Genomic DNA, 12,163 nt, shown 5'->3' on the forward strand with positions numbered 1-12,163 from the left:
GAAGTAATATAGAATTTGAATAATGCACCTTTGTCCTGAAGCAAGATTTATGAAACACAAACTATCTTTCTGAGCACATTCATTTTAAAATTTTTTATTTCCCAGAAGAATGCCATGTTTGTTCCAAATCCCTTGTAAACTTCTCTGCTCTACCTGTAATTACAGTCGTATGATTAGCACTAGAGATGATCTTAACCTCTGCAAGTGGAACTTTAAGCTTCACATTGTGGCTACACTCAAGCGGAACAACCCTGTCTTTGTCTCCTTGGATGATTGTAACTGATACACCTGACTTGTTTAGAACTTCCAAGTATTCATCCATTAGCTTTGCACCTCCACATATTACATTGTGCATTGTGTGCCAGGCCGAGTGATGGGTATGTTTGGTCAAGTCCACAGCCATGAAAGGCAGGTCCCTGGGAGAAAGGAGGAAAATAAAAGTTATATGCATTTTTTCCTTTAGTATCCACTGGAGAACCTCAATTGATGAATTTACCGTCTAGTTAGCAGCTTAAGAATCCATTCCCATATCTGGTGGTTTCTGCAGACAAGGAAGCAAATACTTCTTCCAACATGTTCATACCATGACATGACAGAAGAACCAAAAAGCAATGGTGGCCACAATTTCTTTCCAGCAAGTCTATCGAGTGCAGTTAAACTCACATTGTCCTTGGATGAGGGAAAGTAAGGCTGAAAAAAAAAAAAAAATTTCAGTGGCTCCAAACAAGCAAGAAAGTATGTAATGGAGTTGAGCAAAAAAGAATACAAAAAGCAAGATGACTCTTTAGAACAGCCAAGTAAATAGGAATCTAGAAGCAACATGATATCCCATAGAAAGCTATCACAAGTCATAACCCAACTGAGATAAGCTCTGAATTGGACAATCCAACTACTGAATCAAGATGGACTTCCACATAGCTTCAAAACATTGAATGTATTCATCCAATATCATGATACCTGGTCTATCAAATTGCTTAATGTACTCACCGGTGCTATCAGTGTAATTGACTTCAGAGACTTAGAATATTTTGCTGCCATGGCTAAAGCAATTATGCATCCCATTGAGTGGGCAACCAAGTGGAAAGAGTCCAACTGAAACTGATCAATTACAGATTTCTCGATCATTTCCAAATGTTCTTTCAAAGTGTAAAGGCAATCTCGTGGTTTTGGGCTTCTCCCAAACCCTAGGATATCTACCGCGAACAACCTGTAGCTCCGCTTTCCAGGTTCAGATAGATTGGGAAATACTGTTTCAACCCAAAGGGAGGAAGAAGATAGAAACCCATGTAAGAAAATCACATTGTCGGCTGCCTTCCCCTTGCTGTCTTCATTCGTGGCTGTCAAACATAATAGTTGACAACTACATTAATAACTGAATGGTTTCGAGCACAATGCCATTACCACCCACATTAAGATTTATCATCATTTCAAGGACAGGTACAGAAGTACTTGACTGATCATACCAACATTAAGATTTATCATCATTTCAAGTAATAATCCTTAACTATCCTGACGTCTTCCACAAGTCTAACCCACAAATATCATATCATATTTTTACAATAAAAGGAGAAATTTGGTTGTTTACATACCTGGCGAGGGCTCCCTGACAACAAGATGAAGTTTCTGGTCTCCATTAAGCTGCCATGAAACACAAGAATTACAATTGCAGTCTGACCACCTATTCACCACTAAACTAGCACTCTTAGAATCCTCCCTCTTTACTCTCAACATAGGAAAAAGACCCAAATCCCTGAAGATGTTTTTCCGCATATACAAAGATTCTGAAATCTCATCTTCTTTATCTCCGTTCAGTTTCGTCCTCTGTCCTCGCCTGTCTTGGCAATAACAAGAAGATGTATTTACCTCCATGAGCCCATCAATGAACCTGTAGAAAATGCAGAGGAGGAAATCCAACAAATCCAGTAACGCAAAAACAATGAACCCGATTGCTGAAGTGAGGCTTCGGAAAGCCTTTTCGGGCCATCTGTGGGTGAATACAATCATCATCCTCAGCAGCGTGCGGCTGAGAGGTAATCTCATCCCACGCAGACCGAGAGGAGAAGCAATGAAAAGACAAGTTAGAACAACTGGGGAATCGAAGGGTTGGAAATTTCAATTGGGTATAAGAAAAATTCCATTTCCTTGCTGACACAAAAGCTGAGGAATTCATTACGCCACGTATTCCCTCCTTATTCCCTGGAGGCGTCTAGAGACTAGACCATACACAATGCACAATGCAGCGTGGATCTTCTCCCACGGCATTATAACCACAAATATCTGGGGCTCACCAGTAAAAAAAAAATAGACCCCATCACAATGCACAAATACCCTGTGGTCCCTCTGTAGTTTATGGTTGACAGCCATCCGAGGAGACAGGGTGCTCTGCGGGTCTTCTCACCAAATATACCAAGCAATAGACATGCGACACGTGGAAGATTAGAAGGTTTCCTTATCCAGGAAAGAATATGAAATTTAGGGTTTTTTGTGAGCATGAGGACATGGCACAATTGGAAGAAATTGTTATGGGAAATGTTGTTTGCAATTGCTGGTGGATGTGTCAGCAACAACATTTTACATATGAAACTCAAAGCTATTCATGTTGGTTTACGACTTTACGTGCATCTCGGCAGAGTGGTTTTCGCAACATCGAGGTCCGTAGTGACTCGCTTCAAGCTTTTGTGATTCGATGAAGAGTGCATAATCTATTGGAAGAAATCTGGTATTTCCGTGATACCTTTCACTGTTGTGAATTTGTACATCATATGGAGAACCAGGTAACAAAAAGATATCAATCCAAAAGTCACCCAAAGTGGGTGGAGCAAAGCAGGCTCGAGAGTTGATTTAGATCAAGAGACCTGAGAATTTGAATCGCAACAAAGTTGAAAAGAATTCATCAACTTCAAATGTGGACAATCACAGAAAACAAAGAACGTAGGTTCCTTAAACATACAGTGGCATCAAACAAGGATCCACATGCCCCAGCTACTGCACTGGGAAATAGTAAGGTCTATGCACGCACAGCGAAGTCATAAAGAGGTCCCCTTGAGGCCTATGAGGGTAGTTCACAAGGTTCATGAGCCTGCCTAACTTATAGACCCACATGACCTAATCCTATAAGATTTATATTAGACTAAGATTGGTTCATTATCTAGAAAGTCTTGTAATTATAGTGAAATCAATATATTTCTAACTAATATTAGGACCTTTACATATCTAGGATTCAGAATCTTTGATTTAAAATGTCTTAAGATTTTTCGGAATATATCTTTTGGGTAGAAAATTCTCTAGCTTTAGATAAATGACACATGTTAAACCTTGACGACTTAACCATAGATTGAACATTAAGGTGCTTATAGATGGTAGTATTGTAGGCTTGTAGCAAGACATCTAAGCAAGTAGGTCTCTTGTAAGCTAACTCAATAGCTAATAGAAGTTTCATTCTTTCAACCCACTCTTCCCAACTTTCATAGAAACACTATAGACTGACTTATATTGCTAAATATCAACATGGCTGGCTTAATAGAAGTCTAAGGTCGTGAGATCGCGTAATAGAATGATAATCATAAACAAAATCACTAAAATGACCAAAATTCCTGGTGGTAAATTTCATCTTTTGATTGTTCTTTTAAGTTTCGTTTCCCAGTAAATCCCAATAAAATCAATATAAACAGGTTTTTCACCCATACAAGCTGAAAAAATAGAAGACTGCCGCCTTACGCCACACCCAGCTTTAATTTCAGCTTATATCGTCGTTCTTCTTCACTGGATCAGAGCTGACAATGGGAAGGTTCCTTCTGTATTGGGGGGATGTCAACCTCCTTTCCAAGGGCGTCTTACGCTTGCTGACCACAAATCTGTTCACCCCTTTCCGCATTGGCATTATCTCAGGGAAGTCTTCATCAGGGATATTGCTCAACTCTGAAATGTCTTTGATTTGAGCAACCCGCCGAAACCATCTCTGTTCCTTGGCCTCCTGAGACATATCCAAGGGATCTGGTTCTTTCACTGCAGAACCCTCCAAGCTCTTACCTGAAAATCCCTTATTCCAACTCTCCCTCTCATTTGGAAGGTCCGGAGGCTGTGGGGAAGGATCCCCTGCACTCCCCTTCCAGGAGGATCCATTATTCCTACTCTCCCTCTCATTAGCCTGTAAATTATCAGACCTTGAGATAGTAGTTCCCGTGGTTGGGGAACCTGCCCTCCCTTTCCCAGATGATCCAGTATTCCAAACCCCCCTATTACCAGTTTCTGAAACAGAACTTGCCAGAGTTGATGCCCCATAATCAGCACCATCAACACTCCCTCTCCAAGATGACCTACCACTAATCTCTAGATTCTCAGGTTGTTGGGCAGAACTGGCCTTGGATAGTACCCCATAACTGCTATTGCTTTCACTATAGCCATTTCCACCTTTGGAAGTGTTCCAGTTCTCACTACCAGGATGCTGATTTTCCAACGGTCGAACTGAAGATCCAGAAGCCCCTAGGTCAGCAAAAGCATCCTCAGATGACTTTCCCAACGCATTTAGAATGTCTTTGGTTGGTTCAGCAGCCGAAGAAGTTTCCCTTACAGCTCTCTCTTTTGAAACCTCTCCTTCTGGTTGTTTTTCCTTCTTAGCAAAGTAGTCTGGTGGAAAAGGAACAAAAGGTACAAAATTAGTGTTGCTTGACTGTTCCATGGCCATGCGTCTCTTGTACAAGGGTGAGGTCAATGATCGGTCCTTCTTCTTGCTGACTACAAATCTGTTCTCCCCTTTACGCATTGGCATAATTTCTGGAAAGTCCTCATCTGATATTGCACTTGAGAGATCTGTAACATCATGTAGCTCTGCAACCTTTTTAAACCACCTATCTGATTTTTCGGCCATTTCTCTGTCTTCTTGGTCCTCAGTCTGGTTCACTGGTTTTTCTGTCAGCTGAAAGCCATCACTTGATTTACCAGAGTCAGCATTCCCAGAAAAATATCCAGTTTGGTCGCTTATATTTGAAGTAACTGAATCATGGTTACCTTCCACCTGTTCATTACGAATCTCTGATTTCTGAGATTTAGCAAACATATCTGCAGCTAACGGCACAAAAGGAACATTGCCAGAATTATTCCGTTCAGATTGTCTATATCGTGTAGCAGCTTGACTTGAGAACGAGGACCTTTCCTCTCCAGTGTTTTCTCTAGTGGCACTAAAATGACTGCCAGTCTGTGAAGAAGCTGAAGACCGACCAAGAATCCTGTCCAAACTCTGGCTTATTGATGCATCCAGAGGCTTGCTCTGACTAACCTCCCCTCGTCCTTCCACCTGAGAGGACTTGCTGAATCTTTCGTCTGCCTTTTCATCATTTTCACCAAGCCCACTCTCAGTACGTATCTTGTTTAACTTGCTTCCGTTGCTGTAGTCCAACAAAGTCCTGGGCATCGTGGTGCCATATTGGGCCTCTCCAGGCCGCATGCAATCACACCTTATGCATGATGAATTTTTCCCGTAATTGAAGAAATCACATCTGAAAAGTGTCAATTTTCAATGTATATTATTAAAATATCAGGACCCAATAACAGAAAAAGTAATTCAGCACTTTAATTAGGCGGATGAAAAATTAGTTAAAGCAACTTACTGAGGACATTCCCATTCTCCACCAGTCAGCTGCCTCTTGGGCCGTGACTCACTGCACTCAAGGCATTTCAGGTTCCTTGAGAAATTCATGAAATTGCACCTGCGCAAGAAAGAAGATTCACTGACTACATTTATCAGAGAGTATGAGATCACTAATATGATGTTAGACTTGAGGGAGAAAACAGTATGATTTGGAATGAGATGATTAATACAAGGTTGCTTAAGTCCCAGGCGAATTGGAAAGAAACTGAAATTCCTCTACAAGGCAATATGGTGATGGGTTGATGAGACTAAGAAAGCTAGTTTAAAGACATGGCAAAACACTAAGAAAAGCTAGTTCCAACATACAGCAAAGCTCTAATGTCATTCCTATTGCTACTCTCTTTCCTTATTAAAAGATGTAGTTACAGTTACAGAAATAGAAGTACTCTAGAAGTTGCAAAATATTAACTAATATCCAGTCACTAAACAAGGAGTAATAGAAGTAGAAAGTAGAAACAAATAACTAAAAGAATAGATTGTGCACTCGGCAAAGCATAATAAAAAAATCTCCTAATGGGGCCAGACTTGGTCCATTAACTAAACCTAAAACACAAGCATCATGTAAGAATAAGGCTAGGCTCTATATGCTTCAAGGTTGGCTGTATGGGGCCTAGGAGCTGGATGGTCCTCTTCTCTTCTCCTTGAATTACATCATTGTTCTTTCACCTGGTGTCTTTATACTTTTGTTTTCTCTTACATCAACAAGGCACAAAGAAAGTGAGCCTGAAGATGTTCACACTCACACAGCTTATTCTTATCCATATGCAGCTCTACTTTTTATTACATGATGCATGTGGTAGACACACTGATGCACAGATGAAAGGAATGTGTCCTTGTGATCATGAGTTGAGAGCTGGTAATTTAAGTATTGAAGCGTGAGGTATCTGAACTTCTGAAGTAACAATAACCATTTCATCCATTAAATTTGACAGTTCAGAAATACAAAGCAGTGAAGCACTCAAAGAAGAGAAGTAAAACACCAATTCAATTATGCTCTTTGGTAGGAAAAGATCAACTGAATTAATAAAAAATTAATAAAAACGGGATAAGTAGAAAATTCAGACTTACTTCTGGCAAATCCAGTCTCCTCTCTTCATTACGATGTTTGGACCAGCAGGTCTCGTGGTCTGTCCATATCCATTTGTGAATTGATTTGGCTTTGATGCAGAAAGCTCCAATCCTTGATCAGTTCTACTTGCATCAGCCAACTGACTCAACAGATTACGAACAGATGATTCAACTAGTTCTTTATTGCTGTGGTTTTTCCTGTCTGACGCAACATAAGGATCGCATGCATTGCTCAAGAGGAACTGCATCAGATCAACCATGTCTCCCTTTCCACTCTCAATCCCCTAAAGTTCAACCAAGGTTTCAGAGTCATAACGAAAGGTCAAGTCATATCATAGGAAGTGATTGAAGTTACATAACTACACTAAGGAAATGTAAATTAAATCCTATTATCATATAAATCAAGTTCCATTTTGAGGCTGACTCAGGCAAGGATCAGATCAATACTTGATTTATACAACTAAAACTCTAATATATTCTACATACTGTTTTGTTCTTTTTGGATGATAGCTTCTAGTCTATGTTTTAATCTTTCTTATAGTTTCTGCTCTGTGTTTTTGTCTTTCTTCTTTTCTCTATTTTGCAACAGTCAGCAACAATTCCTAATTCCTTCAGCTGAGAAGAAAAATGTTAACAAAACAATTCTATTCAATATATTAATATCTTGACTGATTACAAAAGTACAAATTACACAACAAATAACAAAGTAAAAGGCCCCCCAACATTCCACCCCCAAGAAGAGAAAGGGGAGCGTGGGGAGGGAAGAAGAAGAACAAAGTGACAAACACACACAGAGTTTATATGTGGATGGTAACAGTTGAAATTTTTGGAGTCACTGACCAATTGGCCAGGTGGAATCTTCTCAAAGAACACCTTGCATGCATTCTTACGAAGGTTATGCGAGAGAAAGTACAGATATCAAATTAATTCACTGTAATTGCAGTTCTTCAACAGCAGCCACTTCAGATGAGCAACAACTTGAAGTAGAACCTTGTTGGGGAAGCTGGGTCTTCAGTAGTGTCGAAGAGTGGCTTTAAGCCTCCCAGGCTTCTCACCAACAGAGAGTCAACTGGTCCAACCAGTCACTGTAGCAGCTTGGACATTAAACACAAAGCAACCAACAGATTAAACTTGAAGCCCTAAGCAAGGAACACCAATCTCAGACTCAATAAGGTAGCAACATTGGCAATTGCAGTGCAAATTTAGAAGAAAAAGGTCTGAGTTCTATTGCCAATGATTTGGGGTATATAAGGGTCTGAAAACCCAATTAAAAGTCATAATTAAAGAAGAAAAATAAACATTACACAGCCTCCATCCAATTTGTGGAAGGCTGCGGAGTCCTAATTAAAAGGAAAACCAACTAATACTAAAACCTAGCTAACAGCCTATTGTTGTGCCTAATTTTTTTTTATAAAAAAGGGAAAACTAGCTGGTTAAAACATAGCAATACTCACCAAAGCAGAACATGGAAGAGAGTAAGATTCCTAAACACAATCTGATTACCAAGTCATATGACAACTTAAGTAAGTGCATGACCTTTAAATAGACCAATAAATTTAAATTTGCACTCAGCCCAGACATGCATATTCTAGGCCCATTAACAAGGCCAATTACAAAATAAATCCATGAATCAAAAGCCCATTTTACACATAAAACCCAATTCTAGCCTTATCCCTAAGAAAATAAGCCTGCTTCATTGCCAGATCTGTATGTCTGCTGGAATATGTAAACCAGTAATAGATAAAAGCATTAAAGAGAAGATAGGGTAGGTGAATGAGCAAACAAGCTCCCTTAAATTAAACAGCTTATCAACTGATGTGGAACCCCTTTTTTTTCCCACCCTATTGCCTAAAAGAAGTCCCACCATTTTGGATGGGATTTGGGGCAAAGATGAAGTAAAATAGTGGAGCCCACATATTCTACTTTTCCCTCACTTTTTCTTCCTTTACATTTTTTGTCCCTGTACCCACTTCACATGGATTCCACACATTTAACTATCCCACCCCATTTTCTCCTGCAAACAAACAGTCTCTTACTTTTCTATCCCCTCACACCCCTTCATATGGGTCACACACTTTTAACTATCCCACGGTTCCCACCCCTTTTTCTCCTACAAAAAAACAATTTCTTAGTTTTAAAACAACACTTGTTCCAAGCTTGGTCATGCAAGTTTTGGTCAAAATATCAACATTTGGGGGCTTTGTGCATCATAGTCAAAACCCTTTGAGATGAAGCTTTTATATCAAATGGATGTAAAACTTTGATCTCTGCTAGATGCCAAAATTTTCACCAAAACATTGTTGATTCCTTAAAGCCTCAGTGGGTTTACCTCACTAACACAAGCAAACAAGATAAAAACCCAAGACCTCATGAGAGCTGTCACTTTCATTCCACAATCCATCCATCTTAGAAAATCTACTACTATCAGTCCTCTTTGAAACAATCCTTCCATTTGTAACAATTGAGAAAGCTAAACATGTGAAATGGCTCGGGATTTTGCATTACATCATAATCTTTTAAATGGGTTTTAGTTATGCATTAGCACTCCTCTATTCTAGCAGTAACATGTCTTTTTGTTTTTCATTTAAAGACTTTTGTAATTTTAAATTCCTTTTGCTCAACAACTCAATTGCTCAACTCATCCTTGTCCCAACTAAATGGATCCTTTCTTTCTCCAATCAATTCTACCCCTAGAAATACTTATACCTCTCCTAAACTATGTATGTCCTATTATCCTTCACAATGGAATATTCAGAAGGCCTTTGGTGTATGTATTCATGACATCCAAAACGACTTTCTTGCAATTTACCATGTATCTGAGACATCCTAAATAAGCTCTAATTTGTTTATTTCCTTATTTTATTTTTTCTAGTTTTACCACTTTTCTGTATCAACATCCCTATTTCAACTACTTCTTTACCTACCAACATTCAGTTCTGTACATTACCATCAGTCAGATAAAAGCGTTACAAGTTTCATTATTATGTCGAATCAGTTTAGATTTTCCATGTTTTAATGATAATAATAGTCTGCACACTAGTATGTTCCATAAAAGAACCAAACAATAACAAATGAGAAGCCTGTGATGTAGCTCTAGAATGTTTCCAACCGTCGGGTCAATTTGTAGTTACTGCAACTGTGAACATCGTAGCTAAATAATTCCCACCAGTTATTAGACATTGCTAATAACAATATGAGACTATTCATGTGACATAATTTTTTCAGTCTAGTACAATATCAGTACATCGCCTACATGTAGTGGGCTAGCTTAATAACATTAAGTTATATGAAAATGCTTAAAACTAAGAAAGAGCATCCGTCCACCATTTAAGGGAGCTATGAACCCTGCTTTTGCTGTTTAGGGTATGATTTGCAGGATGAATTAATTTAGCTAGAATGAGTACTACAGGGGGGTAAAGAGATACAAAAAACGAAGGGTAATGGCAATTAGAGCTTACATTATTTCCGCTGCCCTCTAAGAATGATCTCATCCTTCTCGCCGAATCCAATGCATCTTTAAAAAGGAAAGGCGATCCATTTTCAACTACCACCTGCATATCCTTTCTAGATAGAGAACTGTAACAACCCCCCCCCCCCCCAAACAAAACAAAAAAAAAAGGCAGGTTCAGGAAACTGGAAAGGGCAGCATGAGAACCCGAGCATAAGCATATATGATATTAGTTTGGTCGTTTATGTCAAAAATCTCAGCAGGACGAAAATCTTGCTGAAGCAACCGTCCTATTGTAAAAAGTAAATGTTTTTAGGTAAGAAAACCAACCGCAGAAGATTCAACCGACTCCGAGCAAACGATAAACATGCGTTTGCTGCAACTATGAACTCCTCTGGTATATTTCCATAACCCGGAAGCTCTACTTCGAATGCTACACACGATGAACTCTGATGATCGAAATATCCACCGGCTCTGAGATTGTCCACGAGATTTGACCATTCAGGCCATGGATGCAAAACCCGATTGTTGAGTGAAAATCCTAAGGATTCCCCGCCGTAATCCTCCCTGACACTACTGGTTTGGGTGTGAATCTCCTCAGAAGCTTTGATTGAAAAACAAGAACGAGGACGAGGCTTTAAACAGAATCTATTACTGTTAACGGTAGCGGAAAGGCGACCGATAGAGACACGGGAGTAGCGGGCAAGTCGGAAACCTGAAGGACGAGAGTAGAGGAGAGAAAATGGAGTGCTAAGCAGCATCAACAACTTCGCAGGCCCGCTCATCACGCGTCAGTAAGCATCCGATAATGGCTGGAAGCTGTCGAAGCAAGTCGTTGGTATCAATGGCTCCGCAGAAACCGTCTTCTTAGGTTCTTGGCAGCGTCGTCGATGGCCGCTGCGAAGCAGCTCTCCAGTTTGTAGATAAGGGAGCCCACGGCCTACGAAGTAAGGAAGTTTGGGTGGAAGCTTGTGGTTTGATGAAAATAAATAGAGTAATTGCACTCAAACCCCAAAATGGAAGCATTAAATAACTGACACCTCATTTTATTTTTAAAAAGCAAATAAATGCAAATTTAAATTTTCATTAGATGAATGGTTAAATTTATCATTAAAAACAGTTAAATCATTGTTTATTTAAAAAAAATATCACCATTAATAAACAGTCTCGAAAATGTTTTAAGTAATAGGATAAATATATGCAATAAAAATATAATTTTAAGATTTCTATGCTTTTTAAACATAAAGTGGAGGTGTTACTTACTTTATGGCCTCCATTACCCACCTAACGTGGTTTCAATGGTCCCAAACTCACCTCCAAGTAGTTTGATAAGTTATATGTTCCGAAGTTCGAATCCCCTCTGTTCCTCGATTTCTCATATTGGACAGTTGTGTGTTCTCTATCTTGGGCATGTAGTCACTATCGGCTTTTGTAGATTAATCTAAGCTTTCGACAAGACTACCCTAATGAGGCTCTAGTAGTTCACAAGGCTTGCATAGGTCTCGAAAGTTACTAGGCCTTCGATAAGACTACTCTGATGGGGCCCTGATAGTTCATAGAGCTAATGCTTGCATAGGTCTCGAAAGTTACTAGGCCTTTGATAAGATTATCCTAATGGAGCCCTAGTAGTTCACAGGACTAATGTTTGAATAGGTCATGAAAGTTCACTAGGCCTCCATTAAGACTATCTTGAAGGGGCCTTGCTAGTTCACAAAGCTAATGCTTGCATAGGTCTCAAAAGCTTGAAAGGGGTGCAAGTAAGGATGTAAACGGATCGAATAGTAGTAATGCCATATATGCATCTTATTATATTCGGAAGGATTCGGATAATGTCCTATCGGTTTTTTGACGGTTTAGTCGGATTCGGATGATAATTAGATAATTATTTTCTTAAGTAGATTATTCTAAATGGGTATGAATACAGATTAAATATAAGTTTTCAACTAGTTGTTTGCATATTTACCATTTTACTTGTGAAAACTATATTTGAAATTTAAGAA

At 39.2% G+C, this 12,163-nt stretch overlaps 2 protein-coding genes across 2 annotated transcripts; both read right to left on the reverse strand.

Moving 5' to 3' along the window:
- Nucleotides 1–78: 78 nt before the first annotated feature.
- LOC149027882 (alpha/beta-Hydrolases superfamily protein) lies at nt 79–2,196 on the reverse strand. Its single transcript, XM_089166771.1, has 4 exons — nt 1,590–2,196; nt 988–1,337; nt 497–690; nt 79–416 (listed from the first exon to the last, which is right to left on the reverse strand). The coding sequence occupies exons 1-4, from the start codon at nt 2,038–2,040 to the stop codon at nt 95–97; spliced, it is 1,317 nt and encodes a 438-aa protein (XP_089022897.1). The 5' UTR covers nt 2,041–2,196; the 3' UTR covers nt 79–94.
- Nucleotides 2,197–3,485: 1,289 nt separating this feature from the next.
- VAR3 (zinc finger (Ran-binding) family protein) lies at nt 3,486–11,143 on the reverse strand. The gene is made up of 5 exons (XM_089166782.1): nt 10,494–11,143; nt 10,174–10,291; nt 6,716–6,999; nt 5,607–5,705; nt 3,486–5,495 (listed from the first exon to the last, which is right to left on the reverse strand). Exons 1-5 carry the CDS (start codon nt 10,946–10,948, stop codon nt 3,737–3,739), a joined length of 2,715 nt encoding a protein of 904 aa, XP_089022908.1. The 5' UTR covers nt 10,949–11,143; the 3' UTR covers nt 3,486–3,736.
- Nucleotides 11,144–12,163: the final 1,020 nt, after the last annotated feature.

This window comes from Hakea prostrata, chromosome 1 (genome assembly GCF_041222555.1).
Source record: "Hakea prostrata isolate BN-2017 chromosome 1, UWA_Hpros_2, whole genome shotgun sequence".
NCBI classification, from domain to species: Eukaryota; Viridiplantae; Streptophyta; class Magnoliopsida; order Proteales; family Proteaceae; genus Hakea; species Hakea prostrata.

What these genes read in the sequence shown, in the direction of transcription:
- LOC149027882 (XM_089166771.1), bottom strand. Translation starts at nt 2,040, where the DNA reads ATGAGATTACCTCTCAGCCGCACGCTGCTGAGGATGATGATTGTATTC. An exon ending in CAATTACACTGATAGCACCG is followed by an intron (nt 691 to 987) that starts GTGAGTACATTA and finishes TTTTTTTTTCAG; the next exon opens with CCTTACTTTCCCTCATCCAA. An exon ending in CTTAAGCTGCTAACTAGACG is followed by an intron (nt 417 to 496) that starts GTAAATTCATCA and finishes CCTTTCTCCCAG; the next exon opens with GGACCTGCCTTTCATGGCTG.
- VAR3 (XM_089166782.1), bottom strand. Translation starts at nt 10,948, where the DNA reads ATGAGCGGGCCTGCGAAGTTGTTGATGCTGCTTAGCACTCCATTTTCT. An exon ending in AGTCGGTTGAATCTTCTGCG is followed by an intron (nt 10,292 to 10,493) that starts GTTGGTTTTCTT and finishes GGGTTGTTACAG; the next exon opens with TTCTCTATCTAGAAAGGATA. An exon ending in TAGAGGGCAGCGGAAATAAT is followed by an intron (nt 7,000 to 10,173) that starts GTAAGCTCTAAT and finishes GTTGAACTTTAG; the next exon opens with GGGATTGAGAGTGGAAAGGG.